At 35.6% G+C, this 26,289-nt stretch overlaps 1 protein-coding gene across 1 annotated transcript in view; it reads left to right on the top strand.

Annotated features, from left to right (window-relative positions):
- The window catches only part of LOC116589932 (EGF-like and EMI domain-containing protein 1), a 174,379-nt gene that overhangs the window by 104,039 nt on the left and 44,051 nt on the right, over positions 1-26,289 (top strand). The window contains 1 exon segment of the mRNA XM_032341671.1: positions 5,338-5,460. Coding sequence (XP_032197562.1) covers positions 5,338-5,460 — 123 coding nt within the window.

The raw sequence follows: 26,289 nt of genomic DNA, 5'->3' as shown, positions 1-26,289 counted from the left end.
ATAAACGATATGCCTTTTATAAAATGGAAGAGATAATATTCCCCATAGGAAAACCTGGGGTTGTCTAGTATAAGTGAGGAAGATAAAAACAGATGATATATCTAACTATCAGTAAATATTCACTTCAGACACAGTTCAAATTTATTCGTTTGCAAACTTAGAAGTTATTCTGTGCCCTGGATTTTAAGAGCTACTTGTTAATGGTCAAAACAAATGTCAAGCATCCTACTGCAAGGGTAAAGAGAGGTAAGTCCAATTCTAAGAATTCCTGGGGATGAATGTGGATGGACAAAAAGACTAAATGCTATGCACGGCTTTCAAGTCACACATTCATTCATTTATTCATACAACATTTATAGAATATCGACTCTATGCCAGAAAAGCCCAATACAACAGAATCTCTGACCTTAAGGAGTTCATTCTATCAGGAACTACAGAATTACAAGTGAATTGTTAGAGGTTTTGATATATTGTAGTATATCAGAGTGAACGTACTATGGTAGAACAGAGTGAAAATAAAGCCACATGGAAAATCTAGTGGAATCTTCACTACACCCTTCAATATTTCCTCCAAACCTAACATTTCTACAATGTAATCTCCATCATAAAGCAACCCAGGAACAACCATTTCCAATCAACAGCTTCCTGAGAGTAATATATTAAAAGGGAAATGGAAGAATAATTTCTCTTATCCTGGTTGTACACTCTAAGAAAATAATATGAAACAATTTTGTTGTTTGGAAACAAAAGTGTTGTTGTCTCAGGGAGCTTTATGTGCAAAATATATTTGATAATAATATGAATTCTTTTAAGCTATTATATTCTGTGACCATCTAGGGAAATCGTTTTGGGAATAAATACAGCAGAAATATTTAGAGAAAGGACATTAAAAGGAAAAATAGCAGACATAGTTGATTCTTTTGACATTCTTTTATAGTATAAAAATCATGAAATCTTTGGTCCATATAACAGAGATAATGCTGAAAAAATTCTAATCACTTTATCATTATTCCCAGCAGTGTCCCAGAGCTCCAATTCTAAGGGCAGGGCTTTCTTTAAGCATCTAACATGATGATAGAACTCAGAGAATTTTTGGAGAAATAGTTTCTTCACATGAAGTATACTTGATAATAACATTTTAATGTAATATTGACATTTCTGGTTTTTAACTCTGTTGGGCAGAATCTTGATGGAAAAGAAAATCACTTGTGATAGTTTCAGCATGAGTGTCTACTATCATGGCAATTTAACCCGGTTTTATCTTATATCAGAAGTATTGCATCAAAAAAGAACTGAAGTGCCCTTCATGTTTATACAAGCAAGTAATTTCTTATAACAAATGGTGCTAAAATCACCCAAATTATTAACTATTATTGAAAGAATATTGTGAGAAATATTGGTGGTTTATTTTCAGAGGTTTTTGGTAGGTAATTAACATATAAATCATTAAAATAAAAATATAGAACACATGGAAAATATATAATATATATTATATAATATATAGAAAAACATATATATAATTTTGGTCAGAGTATTGATTTGTCCACTTGAACTGAATTGGTATGCTTTGGCCAAACAATTGAAAAGTTGAACCAAATCATGACATTTGTGATCCATGTGACATTTACATGAACAGAGAACTGTCTATACTCTCGCTTCTCAGAGTACATTCTACAGGTCAGCAGCATCAGAATTGCCTTGGATCTAGGTAGAAATGCAGAATCTCAGCCCTTGGCTCCAGATCTACTGAATTAGCATCTGCATTTTAACAAGGTCCTAGGTTCTTAAAGCATTAACTACATCAGGGGATCTCAACTCTGGCTAATGTTTTATTTCCAGGTCTTACCCCAGACCAATTAAATGAGCCTCTTTAATGGTAGAAGAAATACTCGGGGTTCACCAAGTGATTCTAGCATGCTGCCAGGGACGAGAACTATTAGTTGCACAATACACAATCAGTACATTCAATGTATTCTGAAAAGGCATAAAAGATAAAGGAAGTCAAACCAATTTCTTTGTATTTGGTACCACTCTAGAAATGATTGATTTTTTTTAACTGTTAATAAGTTTGCTTAGCTCCTGTGTGAACACAGCCTATTATGTCTCAACCTGCCTAGAAGTGTATTGTATTGTAAATCAAGAAGAGGACACTTTGCCAAATTAATTAAAAGGAGTTTTAGGTTTGTTTTTCAACTTTACTTCCTTTTGTCAACCTTACTCTCCAGCCTGACAGATCTGAATGCTGAATCTCAGACACTGTGCACATTCAAACCAGTGCACCTTTGGATTACCTACCCTCTTCTGCATGCTCTTACCTGCTCAGTGTTTACCCTCCAACATTCCCTTATTCCTCTAGCCCCAAATGGATTTTTTTCCTCTGAATTCTCATGTTCTGTATTATTTCTGTCTTGCACTCTCACTTTATAGTCTTACATTGCTAGCTCCACTATTTAGTGGAATAAAATTGCCTGCTGTTTATAGTCTACATGTAATCTCAATCATTAGCAATCTATTTCAAAATCTTATTCATGACTAGGGAAGGCAAAAAGAAATCATAGCATAGTACATATGACAATCACTATTATACCATTTTATAGATGAGAAAATGTCATTTCGGAGACCAAGGTGACAGACCATAAGTTTCAACACTAAGATATTTTTCCCAAGATTATTTAACTCAAAGTCCAGGGACAGTCTGGTTGTGTGTGTGTGTGTTTAATAACTTACAGTACTTTAGTTATAACTTTGGGGCAGATTTAGAATATCAACACATCAAAACATACGGAAAGAAGACTCGCTCTCAGAATTGATGTCCATTCTTATCTTTGGAATAAACTCAATGATTATTTTTTTTTTACATTGATTTGGTTTCTTCTGTCAGAAAATTAATGAAACTTGATGGAGGAGGGCAAAGGTAGGTGGTCATATTACACTTCTTTAAAATAACTTTTTAATGCTAAATGAAATAGGCCAGAGAGAGAAAGACAAATGTCTTATGACTGCACTTACATGTGCAATCCAAAAGACAAAACAAATGACCAAACAAACAAAAAGCAAAAACAGACCCATAAATACAAGAGAACCAATTGATAGTTGCCAGAGGAGTGGAGAATGGGGAGATGGACAAAATGGGTAGAGTGGAGTGGGAGATACAGGCTTCTAGTTTTGGAATGAATAAGACACAAGAATAAGAGGTACAGAATAGGGAATGCAGTCAAGAGTGTTAGAAGAGCGTTGAATGGTGATAGGTGGTAACTACACTTGTGGGGATCATGGCACAACACATAGACTTGTCCTTTCAGTATGTTGTATAACTGAAACTAGTGTAACATTGTGTGTCAACTATAATTGAATTAAAAAGAATTTTACAAATTGCATTTTATTATACTAGTAATACCAGAATAACTTTCTCTTATACAAAATTAGAACATTGGAGATGTGGATAAAATCTCTTTATCTAACACCCTCCCACACACACACCCTGCACTCCACTCAATCTAGATGACTTTCTTCCAACCTCAAAAGTAATCATTTTTATTTGTTCACACACTTTAGGATATTTTTATGTACTTAATATATATGTATGGTATATTATAATAACATTAATAGAAATTTTTTATGCTTTTATCACATAAAACACATGACTCTTGAGAATTAAGAGTTTTATTTGTAGATCTAAAGTTAAAAACCTGGAAAGGGTAGCTAATTCAATGGTTAACAGAATTAAAATTCAAAATTTTATCTCAACCTCTGTGGAATAATATCTTAAAGCTAGAAAGATAAAAATTTAGCTAGCGTGAATGTAAAAGCCCTGTATAAAGTACAAATAACAAATGGAGAATTCTGAATCATTGTTAGTTTGTATGAAAAAGACATAGATTTGTTTATCATGGACTCAGAATTTAATAAAAATTCTGATACTTTGAAAAGTTAGTAGTTCTTATCTCTAAAATAAGATTCCTTTTAAAATATCAGAAGTTATTGCAGAATAGCTAAATTTAGAAGGAAAATACTGCATTGTACAAAATGTGGATTTTTTTTTTCTTTCTCTCTCTTACACACTGACACACAGCAAAGCCAAATGAAAGAAAACTCTTTTGTTTCCCTCAAGTCAAGGTCTATAGTTTTTACTACAGTACAAAACATTCGTTACAGATCAGGTGGTTTTAGTCTGAAAAAGTCCTATGATGAGGTATTGCAATAGTATTCCTTGCCAAAGTTGATGTCTTCCCAAGTAAGAATCCTTCCCTGTGGAATTAATCTCACTTGACGTAAAACTAATTGTACATCATTATAACATATTTTAGTGACAAATATTCATACCCAACTTTCTGACGTCATGGGATATTTTCATGGAACGTCAGGGATATTTTCTTCCCGAGACACATGCTTTCCTATGTTAAATCTCCACCTCTGCCTGATTTTTTACTTTGACACTTGCCAAAAGACATAGATTCCAAGTTTAAAAAAAAAAATTCTCCAAAAAAAAAAAAAAAAGTTAGAAGCCTTTTTTCCTGAAAAGTTTTCCCCACATTTGTGGATATCTTCTCTTCATAATTTTAGATACATAAGTACTGATTTACATAGGGTATAAGGAAAGAGAGATTCTGAGGGGTGAATTTCTTTTCCTTTCCTAAAGAAAGGTGAATATTACATGATTTTTATCATGACCTTGACTGATCATTAGACATAGGTGACCATGAGTCTTGATCAGTTTTCATTTTTTTCTAAAATTAAACTTCACATACACATGCTAAGTATTTCTGAAAAATGGAACCCTGAGTGAAAAGAAAGAAGGTTGAATCAATGGAGCAAATATATTGATATATTTTTAAGAACTCCAAACCATGATTTTATTTGAATTTATCTATCTTTGCCTTGATGTCCACCATAGCACATGAGAAGGATATTCAAGGTCTTAACTCTATTATTGGCTTTATTCAGCGGCATCAGACCAATAATAGGTGTTTATCTACCAGTGTGTGCTGCTCCAGATAGAATAGCTCATTGAAATTCTCCCCTCTGGTTTTCCTTCCCCAAGGAAATATCTATATCTCAGATCTGTCTAATTAACTAGTATGTGAAGAATAGAAAACTGTGAGACAATCCCTATGCTCATCGTTGCTGGGCTTTAAAAAGCTCAATAAAGTTTCTATCTACATTCTCTTGTTTACACTGCGGAGCAAAATGGATCAAACAAGCAAAGATTTGTGGCAACAGAGACAGTGCCTTTGTGCAATATAACACATACTGTGTATCAAAGAAATATTGTGCCACTTCTCTGAAGCTGACATTGGAATGACATTGTAATCCTGGCCATCTGTCTTTCTCCTCTAGATGTCGATGAATGTGTGGTGGTGAATGGAGGCTGCCAGCAGTGCTATATTAACACTCTGGGCACCTTCCACTGTGAATGTGATACGGGATACGGACTCCATGCTGATGAACGCACCTGCATAAGTGAGTAAATATTAGAACCAGCTTGAAGCCGTTTTCAATGAAAATCGACCTGCCCATGTAGGGGCAGGAAGGAAAGGTTTTCCTATTGTAAAAATATCTATAGAAGCTGATGGTTTTCAAGTACAAATCTGTCTTTTAGAATAAAAAAATATATTTTGTTCTTAAAAGACTAAAAGACAAAAAAGATGTGGAAAGAAATATAGAAATTAACATTCATAAGCAAAACTTGAATCCCTAAATGTGACTATTTCCATAGAATATAATTTCTGCCATATGCAGTGAAATATAAATTTGCTAGTTATTGCTAACAATAAAGCAGCACAGGGCCACAATGAAGAGAGGATGCTAAACTGTTACAATCACTAGCTACAAGATTCACTCATATCACATCAGACTCAGAACTGGGCTCATGATTGTAACAGCAAAAATTATAATAGATTATAGGTTAAGGACTTTAGGGTCGCTCAAGAATAGCTAAAACTACACACATTAAATATGAGGTTACTATAATTTGTTGTACATCAAAGTGTTCTTAGATATCAGTTTTGGGTGCTTGGGTTATTATTTTCAATCCTCTTTGTGCATTACTAAATTTTATAAATTTTCTAAAATAAGTATGTGCACAGAAAAAATAGAATATTAACTCTTAAAATACTGTCCTCCCTGTGTGATTTATATATGCTCTTTTTTTGTTGTTTTTACTAAAGTAATTTACATAAAAGTGGGTTTTTTTAAAAAGATTTTATTTATTTATTTATTTGGTGCACAGAGAGAGAGAGAGACAGACAGACAGACAGAGATCACAACTAGTCAGAGAGACAGACAGAGAGAGAGGAGGAAGCAGGCTCCCCACTGAGAGAGCCCGATATGGGGCTCGATCCCAGGACCCCGAGATCATGACCTGCGCCGAAGGCAGAGGCTTAACCCACTGAGCCACTCAGGTGTCCCAAAAGTGTTTTTTTTAATTGAACAATGATCCCCAGATGGAATCATGCACATTCTAATTTCATCTCAAGGTCTCTTTTAAAAATATTCGTTATATTAAAAAAGTAGCATCTTGTTCAGCACAATTTAATTGCTGGTTTAACTTACATCAGGCTTGTTCACTAGTCCATTTGTTAAAAAAATATTAGTATTTTATAGGTATTTTGTAATTATGAAACTTGGAATAGGTATCAGTGAATTTCAGCTAGTTTCATAACATGTACTCCCTCTTTCCTTTTCTGGACATGTCTTATAGGAAATGAGAAAAGACCAAGGGAAACAGGTACAGATGTTCTACTCATAGTCTGATTTTGATGTGAGAAAATGGGGTCCTGAGAGCAAAAAAAAAAAAAGACTTTGCCAAAGTTGAGTGAAAATACAGATAGAAGTCATACCCTAGCAAGCAGGGAACTCAATATCGTGATTATTTCTACAGCAGGCACAAGTGGTGGGACAGCAGCACATGCATATTTATGTCATCCAAATAACCCCATCTTTTTGCAGGATTACTGGTTTTAGCAACAGGAATCCCTTTCCCATCCATATCCAGAACCCCCTAAGGTCTTCAGGATAACATCCTTAAACTGCTGCTCTAATTTTTCTCAATCACAAAATGTTTAGGAGGAGTGGGATTATTGATACATACAGATGAGGTATTTTTCATTAATGACTGAACTGGTGAATTTTTATATCTGATAAAAAGTATTTTGCGAAGGCATGATTTTTTTTAAATTTTTTTTTAGTTTTTAAATTTCTTTTCAGAAATGAAAAAACTCTGTTCCAGAGTTCATTGTGTATGCACCACACCCAGCGCTCCGTGCAATATGTGCCCTCCACAATACCCACCACCAGGCTCACCCTACCTCCCACTCCTCTCCCCTCCAAAACCCTCAGTTAGTTCCTCAGAGTCTACAGTCTCTCATGGTTCATCTCCCCCTCCAATTTATCCTCACTCACTTCTCCTCTCCATCTCCCCGTGTCCTCCCTGTTATTTCTTACGCTCCACAAGTAAGTGAAACCATATGACAATTGACTCTCTGCTTCACTTATTTCACTCAGCATAATCTCTTCCAGTCCCGTCCATGTTGCTACAAAACTTGGGTATTCATTCTTTCTGATGGAGGCACAATACTCCATAGTATATATGTACCACATCTTCTTTATCCATTCTTCCGCTGAAGCGCATCTTGGTTCTTAACACAGTTTGGTGACTGTGGCCATTGCTGCTATGAACATTGGGATACAGATGGCCTTTCTTTTCACTATATTTGTATCTTTGGGGTAAATACCCAGTAGTGCAATTACAGGGTCATAGGGAAGCTCTATTTTTAATTTCTTAAGGAATCTCCACACTGTTTTCCAAAGTGGCTGCACCAACTTGCATTCCCACCAACAGTGTAAGAGGGTTCTCCTTTCTCCACATCCTCTCCAAAACATGTTGTTTACTGTCTTGTTAATTTTGGCCATTCTAACTGGTTTAAGGTGGTATCTAAATGGGTTTTGATTTGAATCTCCCTGATGGCTAGTGATGATGAACATTTTTTCATGTGTCTGTTAGTCATTTGTATGTCTTCATTGGAGAAGTGTCTGTTCATATCTTCTGCCCATTTTTTGATGTGATTATCTGTTTTGTGTGTGTTGAGTTTGAGAAGTTCTTTATAGTAAAGACATGATTTATATTAATCTATGTTATCTGGTCTTTATAAAAAGGCCAAACAGTTTAATAACTAAGTAAATTAAATACACAGGTGTAATTTTCCAAATATTTAATAGCTATTTCTTAGTAAAATCATTAAGTGTTTTCCTTATTCTTCACAACCAGTGCTCTTGAAATTTTTAATTTTTTGTTGTAATGACTTCAGGTCAAAAGTGGAGTTGGATAAGGATGTTGTCTTTTATTTTTCCTATTTCTATGCTTTAAAAGCCAATTCCTACTGTGCAGATACATGGACACCATGGTAATAGCTTATTTACATTTTCTTATGCTTATCTTCTCCTGCAGAATTTCAGCATATATACATATGTATATGTATATGTATACATGTATATGTGTGTGTATATTTATATATACATATAATATGGCACAAATTAAGCTGATGAGAAATATGGATTTCATGGCTATAATCTTTTAAAAGCATTAACCCTTTGGATGTTACTCTACAGAAGGTACTGGACTGAGACCAGAACTTGATCTTGGTGGAAATCCTGATGCCTCCCTCACATACACTGAAGGGTCTGAACAATCTCAGTTGACACAATTACAGCATTCTTGTAAAAATGAGCTCTTGAAGAGTTTAAGCACTTTGTGTTTAAAGACTAATAATATGAGCTTAAGGATAAGAACTATTTGCTTATTTGTTTTGAAAAAAAAAAAGGTTTACTATAAAGAACTGAGTTTGATATTGGTTTGTATTTTGGGTTATATTGTAGGAAAGATTAGATATTTTTAAAAAACAAGAAAATTAAATTAGCTCCCTTTCCCTTTGGATTTTTTTTTTTTTACCTGACAGGTAATAGAAAATGGTGGTTGGTTCTTGCTGCAAAATTGTAGTAGACAGAAATTCATCATGACTCATGGTAGAGTCATAGGACAAAAGATGGCATTATGGAATTTTATGATTCCACTACTTTGGAGTACTTAAAATTAATTGCCTCCATTTCTTTCTTTCTCCCTCTCTTCTTTTCCCTCCTCTGCCCCATTCTGCCCATCAGTCATAGTGTGACTTTTTGAATTATAGCTTCTGGTGCTCTTTGCATGTTCTCTTAATCACAGCTACAGTAAAGTAAACTCTCTGTACCCCTAAATATTTACAGAGTTTCAGATGATTTCATTTTTTTAAGGGCCCCTTCTGTAGGGATTATGCACTTGTGGAGATATATGGCCAGCAGTAACCAGTCAGGCTCTGCCAGAATGATAGAGTTGCATGAAATGCTCTGAGAGAACATGTCTGTCATAGTTGGCTGCCGTAGCAAGAAGTATGAGTGTATGGGCCACTTGGCTCCTTTTAAAGGGTTTCTTGTACTGCTGATAAAATGTGATCCCAGCAAAACTGGGGAACTTAGCCCCAGTGGACTTCAGTTTGAGCTTCTGAATTTGTCTCTAAATTGTTGGAATGCATGTATTTTTCTGGGGGCTAGGGCTTATTATTTTCATCAGATTCCTATAGGTGTCTGTAACAGCTCAAAATATTCCACATGTCTTTTTGTCCTTATGATGGCAGTTCTTTATAAGGTTATACATGGGAGGATATCATGACACTGACATTCCATGGTACTATCTCACAGTACTGTCATACAGTCATAGAGTCTAAAGCAGAGCTGACTGTTTCTCTATAACTTCCTTTATGATAGGATTTCAAGCTGGAGACCAGGATCCCTGTCCTTGAGTAGCATACTTGCTGACCAACTGTGACCTCTCCTGAGAGACAGCATCAGAGAAGCCAGTCTGAGATGTCCCACATGGGAAGAGGACCAAAGGTGAGACCAGCAATGCCTGGTTGGTAGAAGGGCACAGACACAGCATTGGAAAGCAGACAAAAATGGAATTCTTGGCAGATTTGATTTGCTATTCAGAGTCTCCATTAACACAGGTATTATCAAGCAACACACATACTTTAAAATTTTTCTTTGCTTGGAAAACAAGTGCTTAAAAAATGGAAACTTTTAGCAATCATCTTTTGTAGCAATCATCAGATTGATGTGTTGATGTTCTTACCACTCCACCATTAACTCTGTCCAGGGATTAGGGACAGGAGCACGGTGGAAATCCAAATTGGCATGTGGACTTCTATGGATCATGTAATTTCTCTGCACCCTGGTTTCCTTATGTGTAAAATCTGAAAATTGGACAAAGTGGCCTTAAAGTTACCGCATCTCTAAAGTGTTCAAATTTTATGGAGTTTTAAAAATTACTAATTCATAACAAATCATTGGCTAACCTATATTTTTAAAAACTCTACTGAACTATGTATAATAACTGCTCTATAGAGCTCTAATTTTATTTGAAACATGTTTAAAGAATTTAGACTTTAGAAAGTCCAAGTATAGAAACAGGGTAAGAATTTTATATCCAGTATAATAAAAATGGGTATGTAACTTAAGTGTTTTTATTGAAAAAAATATACATTAGTCCTTTTTTGAAAATACTTTTTTTTATAATTACTTCTGAGAAGAATCTGAGAAATAATCTAGCTCAATCTCCTATCTTAAAGATAGCTTCCCTCTGTCTCCTCCATAAGAGAATAAGCTAGTAAGTGGCCATCTGAAGCCAAGAAGAGAGCTCTCACCAGAAACCAAAACCTCCTGGAACCTGGGTCTTGGACTTTCAAATTAAATTTCTGTTGGCTAAACCACACAATGAGTGGTATTTTGTAATGGCACCTGAGCAGACAAATATACTCATTGTTCTCCTTTATTCACCTCTTCTCTGATTTATCTCCATTCTTCTCTTCTATTTTTAGACATAAGTCAATACCTGCAAAATACCTGGCAAGTATTTATTAAATGTTAGCTATTATTCTAAAAGAACATTAAAAAATACAAGGACTTTACCCAGGTGGATTTGCTTATTGGGAAAAGCTCAAGCTCATTGTAGTAGTTCTAGCTTTTGGACTTTTGCCGGAATATTCTCTATTTCAAAATATATTATCCTTCAATAGCCTTTAATTAGTGGTTTGCTCATTGTTGAGAGACAGAATTTAGTAAATATTACTAAATATACGTGGTAATAATAATGTAACTGAACTTCTATTGCTAGTAGATATTTTTTAGCAGCCAGGGGCTAGATACCAAAATAATTTATATTACCCAAGTTTTCTGTATTTAACTGTATAATTTACATTTTAAGTGACTTGTAAGGTTTTAGCTATAATTTGGTATACCTCACAAAATCTTTCATAAATTTCCATTTTTAATAGCAACTTGGCAAAACACACTCTGCTCAAATCTGCATTCGTAATCATGTCCTTGCCCTGATATATTTGTTGAAATCTCCATTTCCAGAGGGGTGAAATAATTAAATGATAGGAAGTTTTAATGCTCCCATTGTTCTCTTACCTCTCTTTCATGCCTTCAGCACATAGGTTTATTAACATCTACACTCACGAATAAACAAATGGAATCACTGATGTCTCCACAGGAAGCCTCAGATCGATAACATTTTAATTATTTTAGTTTTTAACACAAGAATTCTTCATTTGTCATTGTTGGGAATGGTCAGAATCTGTTTTGGTTCAATGGCCCCTTTTTAGTCTTACTACATGAGAGAGGAATAGAAAGAAAGAAGAAATGAATGGGAAAGCAGCAAACCAAAGATTTTTTTCCATGTGAATAAGTGTGTGACTGAGTAAGACGTCCTATTTTTAATTCCAAACAAACAGAAGTTAGGTGGCAAGAAGAGGAGGAAAGGACAACCTGGAAGCTTGATTAAATAAAGATAACCTTAGTAAAATTATGAGCTTGAATGAATTTTCTTCTATCAGATTTTTATGAGTTTCACATTTTAAATTCATGCTAAACTTAGGGGGGGAAAAAAAAAAAGACCGAGAAAGCCATTAGATGTGGTGGTCTTTGCACAATGGATTCTTTTGTTTTGATCTCATTTTTCTGATCAGTAATGTCTAGGTTTTATACGATAGAAGGAGTAGAAGATTCTTTCCACGGAATGCAAAGAAATTGCCCTAAAATTGGAGATGAAAGAGGTTGAAGACTTTCATTGTAACTACCTTTCAATTAGTTGCATTATTTATGAAGACAAATTAGAAACAGAATTCATTTCAGATGACAGCTGATGTCTTGAAAAGGGGTATGTCAGATTTAAAAAATTGTTTAGTTTGTCAGGTTGATGGCATCTCTCAGTCATTATCAGACTCCTCGCCCTTGCAATATTAATCACTTTTGTGTGGTAGATGATAAATTTAATTCCCAAAAATTGAGTTTAAGGAACACTCCCCTCTGCCCTCCTCATTCCCATTCTGTAGCCTGGGTAAAAATCATGAACTTCCCAAGTTTTCATCCATGTTGTTATTAACCCAATTCAAAAACTTTTTCCAACTACTTGGATTTCAGGAATACATTTAAACTTTCCTTTTTTTCTACAGTTTTTCCACAGTTTGAAGACTTGGGAAGGTAAGACTGACAATTTTAGACAGAGGCAGACTGAGGTCTAAATTCTACAGCATCACATGAGAGTTGTGTGATCTTGGCCCAGTTTCTTAGTCTCTCTGATCTTCAGGGTCTGTATCATTTCTATCTCTGTCTCTCTATCTGTGCCTATACCTAATAAAACCAGGATAATAATTCACAAAAATCAATATTATACATTGAACAAAGACACATACTTTATAAAAAGGAAAGTATGTAACACACTAGAATGGCTGCCCATGGGGGCTGGAGGAGACTGAGAATGAACTCTAGGGTTAAAAGTGAACATATCAAACAAGGATGTCCCTCCAAGGACTAGGGGATGGATGAGAATTTTCCTTGAACCGAACATTATGGGGAGCTCTACCTTCTATATTCAAGGTTAAAACAAAACAGAACAAGACAATGAAATATTGTCTTTCCTTTCCCTCTTTCTGTGTGGAAAGTATCTTTGCATGTCTTCCTTCAGAATAATCTCTAGGATTTTTTTCTAGGTATGTTTGTGAAATATTTTTAAAGGTTATTTTTTATAATAGATATTGTATCAAATAAAAATAAATAATTGGGTTTTCTTGTGTTTCCTAAACAATTTCATAGTGCATTACAGAATACCTGCTGTAGAGGATATGTAGATATGTAGATATGAAGAGATTAAAGTAGTACCTGACACATAGTGGATAGCCAATGAATGGTGGCTTGAATCAATAAATGATGATTGTGTGTGTACTCTTACATTATTTTCCCACAATCAGAGTACCTGTCCGACACACAGAGATATGGAGGATGTTGGGACTAGGTGCAACAAGAAGTACAAGAATCTAGCTTTAAATTATTCACTTATGAAACAATAGCATGGGATTTAGGATTGTGAGAAAAAGAATGCTAATCTGAAAACAGCATATCTTGGAAAAAATTACTCTTCGCAGCATAACAGTATGAACATAGTTATCCCATGTACAAGCTGGGTAACTGAGGTAGTCACCTGTGAGTAAGTGTTTCTCCATATGAAGGGGGTGGTAAGGGAAAGATACAAGATAGGTGAAATCTTTAATGCAGCACCTGAAATGGAGCAAGCACTCAATAAATATTAACTAACATTTATATTATTTTCACACTTGTCATTGACTATTGTTACAAGACTACAAAAAAATATGGAGGGGCCAACACTATAGGTATAAACTCACTTTGGTGATCAGATATCTTCCACTGAACATCTTTGTTGCTGGGTTTTTAGTAAATGTACATTCAGTGAATCTTTTAACACCTGTTTTACTTTTTAAATTTTTAATGCCTTTGGAGTTTTAAAGCAATATTCACAACTATATTTTCACTCTCTGGTAAAATTTCCCATTCTCATTTATCATCACTAGATTGATGATTTATATCTCCCTCATTCCAAAAGCACTGGGGACAAGCTTCAAGGAAGCTTATACATTTTTACAGGGTAGGAAGTGCAAAAAGACATTTAACGAAATAGTACTGCTTCCATCTAAAAGAGGCAGAAGGATTAAGTGCTTGCAAATACTAGATATGAGCATAAAACTTAAATCCAAATCTTGTATCATAGCATAGTTTTCTCGCTGCTTCAAGAAAAGAGACAAATGGTTTCAGAGTGTGTGCATTCTCTAATAACAATCATAGAGAAATTTTTTAAAATTCAATGATTTCAAAATCTATTACTGAATATATCTCTTGTATTTTGCAGAGAAAAACCCTCAGCTAAGGGACCTTCCAGCTTTTCCATCCAACTTTGGTATTAACTCTCTGCTCTGTCTGCTTTCCTCTTCACTCAGAGAAAAAGTGCCCTGCTGTTTTTGATTTTGATTTGGACATCATTTCAGGCTAATCCCATCCAGCACTCTCCTTAGAACTTTGCTCCTGATATTACATCTTTCTTTCTCCCCTCTTTCATCAACCTCTTTCTCTCCATCTTAATACCATCTTAACACCAGACTCCTCCCTAAACCTAGTTTTGCCAGACTTACCCATGAATTACCCACTCTTAGGTTCAAGGAATTCTTGTCAGTTACTTTGCTTAATATCTTGAAAATAATAACCCCTCTTTCCTTCCAGTCATTCTGTCTCCTTGGTTTGTAGGACACAACTTTCTGTTGATTCTCTTCCATCTCTGTGATGACTCTTTAACTTCTTTCATAGGGTCTTTTCCCTCTGCCCACCTTTGAAAATTCTGATGACCTTCAGAGTTCTGATTTTGGTCTTTTCTCCACTTTCTCCCATGTTCTTTCCCACTTACAAAGCTTTCTGTACTACAGTCAGCTAGAAGTGAATGATGTCCAAATCAATATTACTAAGTCAGATCACTTTCTTTGTTCCCTTGACCTATAGATCTGGCTACCGTGTGAGGCCTTCCTTAAGGATGCCCCTAGCATTTCAACCTTAGTAGACCTAAAACTAAATATATCTTCCTTTCTGCCCTGGACTCCTCCACTTTCCTCTTCTCTTGTATTTCCCCTTCAGGCCACCCATTCTTCAGGCCAGTCTAGTACACAGGAGTTGTTCATGTCTCATCTTTCTCTAATTTGACACGTCTAGTTCTCTAGTAAGACCAGTGGGCAAAATCTCCATAATATCCTCCCAAAGAGCTGTCTCCATCATTACTGTTTTCATTCAGGTCCTCATCATCTCTTACAGAAAAGTTTATTATAATTTCTTCTTAAATGGTATCATCCTCCCTACTTGCCCCATTGAACCCATTATCCCAAATATTGCCAAGACATCTCAAGAAAATATAATGTAAGCAATTATTTTATCATCTTTAAAACCATTTACTAGGGACGCCTGGGTGACTCAGTGGATTAAGCTGTTGTCTTCTGCTCGGGTCATGATCTTAGGGTCCTGGGATCGAGTCCCGCATCGGGCTCCTTGCTCAGCAGGAAGCCTGCTTTTCTCTCTGCCTCTGCCTTCTCTCTGCCTACTTGTGCACTCTCTCTCTCTCTCTATCTGACAAATAAATAAAATCTTTAAAAACATACAATAAAATAAAATAAAACCACTTACTGTCTCGATGTAGCTTTCAGAATTAATTCAGACTTTTTACTATGGCTTACAAAATGCTTCTCAATCTAATTCTTTGCTACTTCTTTCTTACCTAACTTATTTCTACTCCATAATTCATACTCCAGGCTTAGACACACTGAACATTTGCAGCTCCTCAGGTGTACCAGAAGTTTCCATATCCCTCTACCTTTTTCTTAGTGTCCCATCTGTCAGATACTTCCTGCTTCTGCACGTGCTTGTCCCTGAGTTTGACTGCCAGTCCACACTTTCTCCTTTCTTCTCATATTCTCTCCACCTCTCTTCGCCTAACTTTTGCTTGTCTTTCAAGACAAAATTTGGAATCACTTCTTCTAGAAAGATGTCCCAGGTCTATCCTCCTACCTGTAAACCAAATTTGTCACCTATTTTATAAGATTTTAAAAATTCTTTTAGTGATGAGACACAACATAAAGACAATCACATAGATGAAAGGAAAAATACTTGATTATTTACAGCTACAAATGAGAAAAGGGACCACTTAAGACTTCACGGGTTATATCCAAGACAGGGTAACAGCAAGCTTGGAACTCTAAGAGATAGCTTATTTATGACAAGTGGGGTGAGATTAGGTTAAAATCACTGTCTTCCTGGGATTGAATATTTTGAATAATTTCACAAACACAAAGAGGTCACTCGGGGTGCTAAGTATTTGGGAACCTCTGGCAGTTGGATATGTGTTCCTCGTAAAGAAAGAAGTTGGGAAGAGGCCTTAGCAAAGTGTCTGTGAAAAGGAACTGAGAGTTTTGAGCCCTGACTTAAAAACTGGGTCAATATAACACTGTGAATATTATAAAATACCACCACATAAAGCCAAAGGCACATGTCTAACGTAGAACCTCTCACAATGGATTAGAAAGGTCTCTCTTCTTGTCTGCCTCTCCCACTAGGCTTTAATCTCTTTTGTGTCATCAATACCTAGCATGTAACTGAAACAAAGTGTTCAATTTTATTAAATGACTCTATATACATTCAGGGTTTAAAATATAAAGATGCTTGCAATAAATTATGCTTTGTTTAGAAGTAGGAGCATTTTGGTTTTTTATGATCTCCTCTTTATAGATAAGAAGAATTACATAAATGCATGGCTCTGGCTCCTAGGAAACCCAGCACTATGTTAAAGTCTTAATTGCAGGGACTCTCTTTAACCTATATTCCTAGTTTAGCTATCTCTACCCCATTTCATAACATGGTCCTTGTTTGGCTGCAATGGTTATTTTTGTATTTCCCTCCCTCCTTTTAAAGCTTAGCTTTAGTGGTTCTATTATATATGTGTTTTAGACTGTACATTGCTTCAAATTGTCTTTAGAAGTATATAGAATATAAAGGTAATAAAACTAACTAAATTCAAGCCTAGCTTTATCACCTGGATCCCTGAAAAAAACATCACGGACAATATTTTAAACCCGAGATGTAACAAAGATGTGAACCTGCCAGTCAGTTGGATGATTTGGATATTGGTTCTCAGCAATCCCAGGTCTCACTGGCCTGAGGTAGATGGCAACTGTTGGGAAGACAAAGACTGGCCTCCATATCAGCAGAGTGGGAAGACTACCTAGGGTTTCACCAAGCCTAGAGCCTGATGCTGAGCAGCCATTTCATAAAGACAGGATATATCCTGCATGTGGTTATTAATAGGAGTCAAGGGCAAAGCTGTAGTGAGGACCCAGAGTGCCACTTCCAATCACAGGGTAAGAGCAAGGGTCAGACACAAAACCTGCAACAGGGCTAGGGTCACTTTCTGGAAGTTCAGGTTGAATACCAAATCATAGGTAGGTATACATACTGGTCCTGAGAATCGGAATTCTGAAGGCAAGTTGAAGATTGTGCCCATAAATCTGGGTCCAAGTTAAGATTAAAATTGGGGCCACTGATAAGAAGGTAGTCAGAAAAGGAGCTTGAACTCTGACCTTGAAAACTTCAAGGAACATCTCTTTAGTAGAGATAAAACAATAGTGTAACCATTGACCTAATAATCAAGACCAAATGTTTTCTACCCCTGCAGGCTTGCTGGTTTGGGTAGATTGAGATTACCGGATTGGAGCATTCCCAGAGAAAGTCAGTTCTCAGAGTTTGGTCTTCTGTATTGATGTGTCACCATGAGGCTGAACAAGCATTGACCAAGTACTCTGTTTTCAGACACATTAATTAATCCAGAGATTCAAACTCTAGAATCTAGGAAGTTTAGAGTAATTTTGATTGTTACCATTAGTATTAATCGTTACTATGTTTTTAAAAACACTATCTCCAATCCTCACAACCTTACGAGGGAGATATTGATATTCTCATTTTAAAGATACTGAAACTGAGATTCAAAGGTTAATATTATAGCTTTGAAATAACAGACTTGGATTTGCAGCCTTATAGATTACTTCTCTGTAATAAGTAAACATCATGGGGAAGTATACTGAGGCTGCCTTATACTTCTTGAAGGGGAACAAGAGGACAAGTAGACAGTTGCATACATCTGCCGTTGTAACCTTTGCTAAAGTTCTCTTTTCCAGGCTATGTGATATGGTAGTTTAGAGTCTTATTTCAGCCCAAGTTTGGGAATTTTCTTTGTGTTCCCTCTTGGAAAACGAGAAGTTGGCTCATTCTGTAGATACCTCATACTGGATGGTCGGGGCTGTTGTGGGTTGGCCTTCTGTCTGGGAAGAAATACAAGTCAGCCTCTTAAGCTTTCATAACAGAATGTCAACCTTGTCTCCCCAGCGTCTGGTATCTAAATCTATGGCTCTCACTTCAATTGACAATATACAAATTCTGCACTACAGGCCTGTGTTGGAGGATCTGACTGTGAACTGAATGGGAGCCAATATTCATCCAAATCTCCCTTAAGACATCTGATATACAGAGTGCACAGCAGAAAGATCATAAGCTTTGGCACCTCAAAGCTCTAAGTTAGAATCTCAGCTTTGCACCAACTAGCAGTGCGAACGTGGGCTCGCTGTTAAATGATAACGATAGCTCATATTTATGGAGTGCTTGTTATCTTCTGGGGCACAGTGTTAAGCACTCTCTATTCACTGTTTCATTTAAACCTCATCAAATCCTGTGAGGTGGGTGCTAGTATGACTATTTTAGCAATATGGGGGCAGGGGGGTGAAAGGTAGGAAGACTAAGCAACTTGAGGAAGGCCACTCAGTTTGTATCACAGATAGATGCAAAATATGCTATTTGGGCATAGCTGATCAATTAAATTCAGCTGTGTTAAAATAAACAAAAATCTTTATTAAAATGAAAAGCATTTGGATTTTATTGTTAAAGCTTTTTAAGGAAGGAAAACGAACCAATTAAAATTTAAAATGTTCCCATAACAGTGTTGTATGGAAAATGGGTTAGTTACATGTAGAATCAGAAAGAACCGTCAAGAGATTATTGCCTTAAGGCTGGACTGGTGAGAAATCCTGTCACTTTGGATTAATGACAGTCAAGAGACTGAATGCCAGGAAGCTGCAGTCCTTTTTCCCATGAAGGCTTAGCCATGTGAATTCTATTTTACAAAAAATAATATCATATAGACCATATAAAATTTTGTAGTTTGGTTTTTCACAGTTTGAAAATTAGTTGTGTCAAAGTCAATATAATCATTTGAATATACATTATAAGTGCATGAGTATTTGGATCGAATTCTAACATTTGGCTATATTATTTAATAACAATCCAATGACTTATAATAAAGTAAGGGGGGGGAAGGAGTTCCAAGACTTATTCTAGTTTGAGATTGTTTAAAATTTGATTTGAAGGTTTTATATTGTATGGTTTCATATTTACTAGAAGCCTTTGTCATGTTGGTCCCTACCAAATGAAATTCATCGATTATAAACCAATAGCAAAAAGAGTGCCTTTGCCTGTTCTTCTCTGCCATAATCTCAGTGCCCACATTAATTTATTTTAAAAGAGAGTGTAGTATATGACTCAAACTTTTAATAATTGCAATGGAAAGGTTTGATTGATTTTCTGCCTCTAGCATTTTCTATATTGTATGTTGGAAAAAAATGTTCAAGATTTCAATATTTCTCTTGGATTCAGGGAAAAATGCAAATTTGTTTTTATACCAAGCCGATTAATTAGCCCTCTTTTGTCTAGGGAGAATGCCCTGATTCCTACAAATCACATTTTTAAAATTCTTTAAACTTAAAAACAGTCTAGTCTCAACCTGGCCTTATTTCAAAAAAAAAAAAAAAAAGATTTAATAAGCTTCCTTATTTCTCATTATAACTTTTATGAGACCCGGTGATTTAAGAACTACACTATTTCATCTCTTGTATTTCCACGAAACTAGCGATGCTTTCCCTAAGTGCCATATCCCATACAAACCAGAATAATGGATTAAAACTAGAAACAAAATATTGTGTATTAGGTCTCTTCAGCCCCACTTTAAATGTCAAAACAGACTGTCCTGCTTTGTTACAATTATTTAACTTATATGGAATCATCCAACTACAGAATTTAAGATACGGAAGAATAGGCTTCCTCCATTTCAGTGACTGACACATTTGTTAACCCTTTTCCTTGTAGAAAGCATAAATTAATAAGTGCAGAGTCTCAAATTCATTGGAAGCACAAATTATGAGATCAAGAATAATTGATATTCCATGTGACCCATTAAAACAGGTTTCATTTAATGCAATATGGCTTAAAACTGTATCTCTTTTAAGTAGGCTAACCTGAATATAGGCACCCTTTTTTGCACTTGACAGCAAAACTGAGCAATTCCCTCAGCCATTCCGATCAGAGGACCTTGAACTGAGAGCACATGTTTAATGATGCCCGGACTAGCTATTGATTAAACACTGACAATGTTCAGAGGAATTGAGAATCAAAAAGCCTCCCCCATGGCCAGCTCTACCATGCTCACTTCTTAATAGATGGCAAAGGAGGGTTCTAAATGAGAGCTGCTGCCCTGCTTGTCCTCAGAACTCCACAGGCAGTGGGATTAATTTCTGCTTCGCAGTCCTTTGGAACTACCATGTCTAAAATGTCCAGAAATGAATACAGATGGCCCTCCTTTTCTATTTCCTTGTTCCTCCTTTTTGAAGAAAAAAAATTCTTATATGTATTTAATACATAGAATGATACCACTTTAAATGCACAATGAATGAAAGCTCACCATTACTTAATATATTAAAAAAAAAAAAAAGACAAATCCTAAGGAGAGAATTCAGGTTGAATATTAAGTCTCCAAATCAGGCAAGTAGACAACAGCAACAAAACTTAAAAAAAAAAAAAGAATAAGAGAAAATAAAAGAGCGAAAAAGGATTCGAAGACGGGACTGATATTCCCACTGCCATTGCTCTGTTGAGTTGATTAGTTTCCAGAGGCTCAGATATTTTTAGGATCTTCTTTTGTCTGGGTAGGGGATTGTGACCCGGAACTGTGAAGTAAGGCTGTTTCTACACTTTAAAAAAATGTGATTTTCAATGATGGAACCACCCAGCTGTTTTACCTTCAACAAACATTAATGGAACCCCTAGAGGGTGCCGGGAACATTGCTTGGTGCTTTCTCTTTTAAAGTTATTTAATCCCTTCAACAATCCTGTGAAATATTCATTATAATCTTTTTAAAGATGTGAAAACTGAAGCTTGGAGGAATTAAATAAATCTCCCACTATCAAACAATCAGTAAATAAGAGAGACTGAAGTCATGCTGCTAGAAATTGTCAGAGCAAGGATTAAAATCCAGATATTTTGAATAATATTCTATTGAGCTAATTACCATATAATACCTCACTTGGTTTTATAATACACTAAATGAGAGGTTGTGTGGAAAGCTCAGATTTTTTTTTTAATTGTTGTTTGTTCTTTCACTTTTTTCCCTCCCTGATTTCATAAGGATTACATCCCTAGCATCAAAGAAATTAAAAAAAAGTGGAAGTGCAAAAAAAAGTATAAATAAATAAAGAATAGGCAAAAACACATTCAGAAGCAACCATGCTAACATTTGAGTTCTTTCATTCTGGTCTTTTATTTGCATATGTTTTCCTCTTCGTGTTTGAGACCATGCTACTTTTTGTGATAGATTCATGTAACAGCCCACATATTACACCCATACACCCCTACATCCCAATCTGTTTTAAGCTAAAACTATTCGTAAAATGCACTTTAACTGGGGCAAATACCTTTTAATATATGTGAACAAGCATCTATATCATGGAATCTTTTTTCTCTTCCAGATAATGTTGATGTTCGTATTTATTTGAATATAAAATATCTAGATACCTTATTGTTTTATTTCAGGCAGGAGGATTGAAGTATAAAAGATGTAAAAAAAAAGCATATTTTAAAAAATTCTTGATACCTATTGTCAAAATGTTTTCCAGTTTTTAAGACAATTTGTTAATCTGTTACCACTACATTAGAGTTCCTGTCTTATTCTTCCTGGCACAAAATTTTATTCTTTTTCAATGTTTACTAATTAAATAAAACTATGCAGATCGTTTTACTTCTTTCATTAAGTTCAGGTTCTAAAAATAAATGTGTCATTTGTATTGCCTTTTATGAGTTTGCTGCTAAGATACTTTGCTAACTTTTTAAAATTGTGAATTTCATCTTTTAAAAAAATATGTATTACTTTATAAAGCAAACTTAATAACCGTTTGTCATCCTTATTACGAATACATTGTCCTATTTTTTTTTTTTAGTATAAAAGCAATGTGAATATATAGCAACTTAGACTACATATATATGGAAAAAAAGGAAGGCTGTAGGGATGTTTGGATGGCTTAGTTGGTTAGGTGTCTCCCTTGGGCTCAGTCATGATACCAGGGTCCTGGGATCGAGTCCCACATTGGGCCCCCTGCTTTGTGGGAAGCCTGCTTCTCCCTCTGCCTGCTGGTACCCCCTGCTTTTGCGCTCGCTTTCTCTCTCTCTCTGACAAATAAATAAATAAATAAATAAATATTTTTAAAAAGGAAAGAATGTAAAAAAGTATCACCACCACCACCCAGAATTAAACTGTTTGAATATTTTCATTGTACCAGGAGGGACTGTGAGTACTGAGGCTCGGACATATCGTTGGGCCAGAACTAGAGACAGAGGAAATAAAGAGCCTGTGTGCTTCCAGCACTTTTGCTGTCTATCTGTCTATCCATTATCAATCATCTTTATGGTTTTAAGAGTTTTTAGACTAGGATTCTCTGCCCTTCTTTCTTAGCAGATGGGACTATACCTTAGTTCTTTGAATGGAATGAAATGGGAAGCAGGGGACTTCAAGGGAAAGACTCATTAAAGAATTCCAGCACTTTGTACTTCCTAATTCTAACAATGCCATGCTTCTCTGACCCTGATGTAGGTGGTACCTACCAGTGGGATTCTTCCTAGCACCTCAGAGCTAGCGTAGAAGAAATTCTTCACAGAGGGAATATGAACCACAAAGATTTTCTAAGCAGGGACATCCAAGCAACTGTTCAAATGGAGAAAAATGTCTGACCTTACATGGTTGCAGTCAGGACAACAAATTAAGGGCCTATGGTAAGATTAATTCATTACATTGTGAAACTTTGGGACAATCGTAGATAATTATTTCCAAGGTGTTATGTAGAAATGTGTAGATTTTTAGAAGTGTCTAAGACATTGATATTAAAGAGGAAATTCTGAAGAGAACAATTAGGAAAGCGTGATTGTCAGCTTTCAAAAAGCAGCGGTAAAAATGATGCAGAATTCCTATTTTTAATGTAGACAAGAGAATAATTGCTTAAGAGAAGTACACCAGTCTTGAGGAGACAGTGTCCTCAGTCTGCCCATCCCGTCTTTTTCCCACAAGGAGGGAAAAATGACAAGCTGGGAAGCTTGGCTGTGAAATTTTGTTTTGATTTTTTTTTTAATTTTTCGTTTATTTATTTCTTTATCAGAGAGAAAGAGTGCACACAAGCCGGGGAAGTGGCGGGCAGAGGGAGAAGCAGACTCCTCTCTGAGCAAGGAATCCAGCATGGAACTGGATTCCGAGACCCTGAGATTATGACCTAAGGCAAAGGCAGACACTTAACCGACTGACGGAGCCACCCAGGTGTCCAGGCTGCAAGTGAATTTACACTTCTTTTTCTTTTCTAAAAGAAACAAAGTCAAAGTTTATATGAATCTTAGAAATTCTTTTTTAAATTTTAGCGTATATTTTCTATGCCATTATGTATTTAAGCAAATGACTGATAATAGATTTCATGATGAATTATTTCTTTAATGATTTAGCTGTTAGTGACTTAGTGACCATTTTTGTGTTTCCTGTCTTTTAGTACATGAACACCATCACTGATGAACATGTTTATAGTCAAGCCTATGAATATCTCCAGAATTATTCCCTTAGAATGAATTAACATGAATAGAATGACTATATAAAAAATTATGTTTACTATCAATTTATCCTCCAGGAAATATCAATTTAAATTTCTATCAGCAATATTTTGGGAAAAAAATATCCTTTTTCTTTACACCCAAGCAAAACTTACATATTACCTTTTATCATTTTCCCCGTATGATATATGTCATACAGTGGGTTCCCCAAAAAAGCAGACTTTAGGATTTTTGTTTTAGAGCAACACAAATGAGCGGTTAGGGAAACAGGATAAGGCAATGAAGGAAATTGAAGTGCAATTCAGTTACAACAAAGGTTTACCAATCTCTAGAGAGATAGAAAATTCCTTCAAAATTATCTAGTCTTGAAGCCAGGGTTCTGGGACTTGATACCCTTGTAACAATTTGCATGCTGCACAGGATGGAGCATGACCTTGGATGAGGAGGTTCTCTTTAGCTGAGGGCAACTATTTTGGAGAACAACTTGGGCATAAGCAGTACACAGCCAACATGGCCAGCAATTGAGGAGTGAGTGTGGTTCTAAAGGGGAAAACTGGGCAGTGTGGCCGGAACTTCTACTGAAGTCCATGCTTTGTACCACTCAGATCTACTTGCTTTGTATAATAATTTGTAGGAATAGCTTCTCCAGGATTCTGATTATTTTGTTCCCCAGGAAAATTTGCAAGAGTAAGGTTAATGAAATGACTACAGTCTTTTTCACTGCTGGTCTTGAGACTGAAACTGAGACTCAAAATCCTTTTCATTACAATTCTAGATTTCTTTTACTCTACTTCCATTACCAACTCTCATTGGTATGGCTCTCTGGGAAACAGACTCTGAGATGTGCATAGCAGACATTTATTAAAGGGTGCTCTTGGGAACCACACAGGTAACAGCTGAGGGAAAGACAACTGGGCAGGTGGACGAGTAGAACTGAGATGCAGTTGAACTGAGATACAGTTGCTTCAGGCAGTTCTGTGGGAACATCAGAGCTGGAATAGCTTTTCATATTGGATTCACCTTTGCACAAGGCAGCGGGACTTTATTATTCTTGAATCCAACCAATCTATAGGTGTAGGCTCCTCTAGAGTAGGGGATGTGGCCTTGGGCAAAGTGTCTCTCTTCAGTCAATGACACTTCTGGAGAGGGATTCCACTGAAATCTGCCATTTGCTAACACTCCCAGCAGCTGAGGAATGAGTATTTCAGTCCCCAAATGGAATTTGGACACCACGCTATGATGCCCCCTATAGCAGCTTAAATGGTTTCTCATATTATAGTGATTTGTATTATTTGATATGTCTATTTAACATATGTATTCCTTCTTTTTGAACTGCCTGCGTATTTCTTTCTTCTATTTTCTATGTAGATAACACTTTGTTAATTTGAGTTTTTTTCCTGTTGCATATGTTACAAATACTTCCAGTTTTTCCATTTTTATTTTTTATTTTTTTAAACATTTAAAAATATTTTTTAAAAGATTTTATTTATTTATTTGAGAGAGAGAGAAATCACAAGTAGGCAGAGAGGCAGGCAGAGAGAGAGGAGGAAGCAGGCTCTCTGCTGAGCAGAGAGCTCGATGAGGGGTTCGATCCCAGGACCCCGAAATTATGACCTGAGCCGAAGGCAGAGGCTTTAACCCACTGAGCCACCCAGGCACCCCTCAATTTTTATTTTTCAATACTTCCACATTTAAATTTTATATAACACAATGAATTTATCTTTTTCTTTGCCTTTCTTTCTTCCATCTGAGTTTTAAGAGTCTTTTATCTAGCTTTTAGAGAAATACAGGTAATTTTGTCTAGTAGTTTTATGTTTTGTTTTGTTATATTTAAATATTTCATTTACTTGGAATTTATTTTGGTTATTGTATAGACTTAAATTATGTGTGTTTTCCAGATAATTCAACAATTACCCCAGTACCATGTTTGAGTGATTCTTTTCCTCTTCAATGAATTTAAGATTTCTATGTAATATATTAAGTAAAGTTTTTTTATACCCAGATTGTCTATACAATATTCTTTTCATCTATCAATCTGCTTATACTTACATCAAAAAATTGCCTAAATTTTTAATTATTATAGTTATTAAATTATTATAGTTTTATAGGAATGACTTACCACTCAGTTGAACTTACCCACCAGAGTGAAACATGATTGATGTAGAAGTAGGTGATCATGGTTATTTTAGATACATGAATTTTTACTCTCTTTTCTTATATAAACACGTCTATATTTCTTTCCTTTTGACCATTAGTCTATGCATTTTACCACTTGACAAATGTTTAAATGTAGTTTGAAAGTATCACGCTCTTGTCTTTTTTTCCTCTTTTTTTACAGTTAATTTTTGAAAACATGGAGC

This window comes from Mustela erminea, chromosome 1, assembly GCF_009829155.1.
Source record: "Mustela erminea isolate mMusErm1 chromosome 1, mMusErm1.Pri, whole genome shotgun sequence".
Lineage (NCBI taxonomy): Eukaryota > Metazoa > Chordata > Mammalia > Carnivora > Mustelidae > Mustela > Mustela erminea.
The sequence above is the reverse complement of the archived record's forward strand: the minus strand, read 5'-3'. Positions and strand labels throughout refer to the sequence as shown.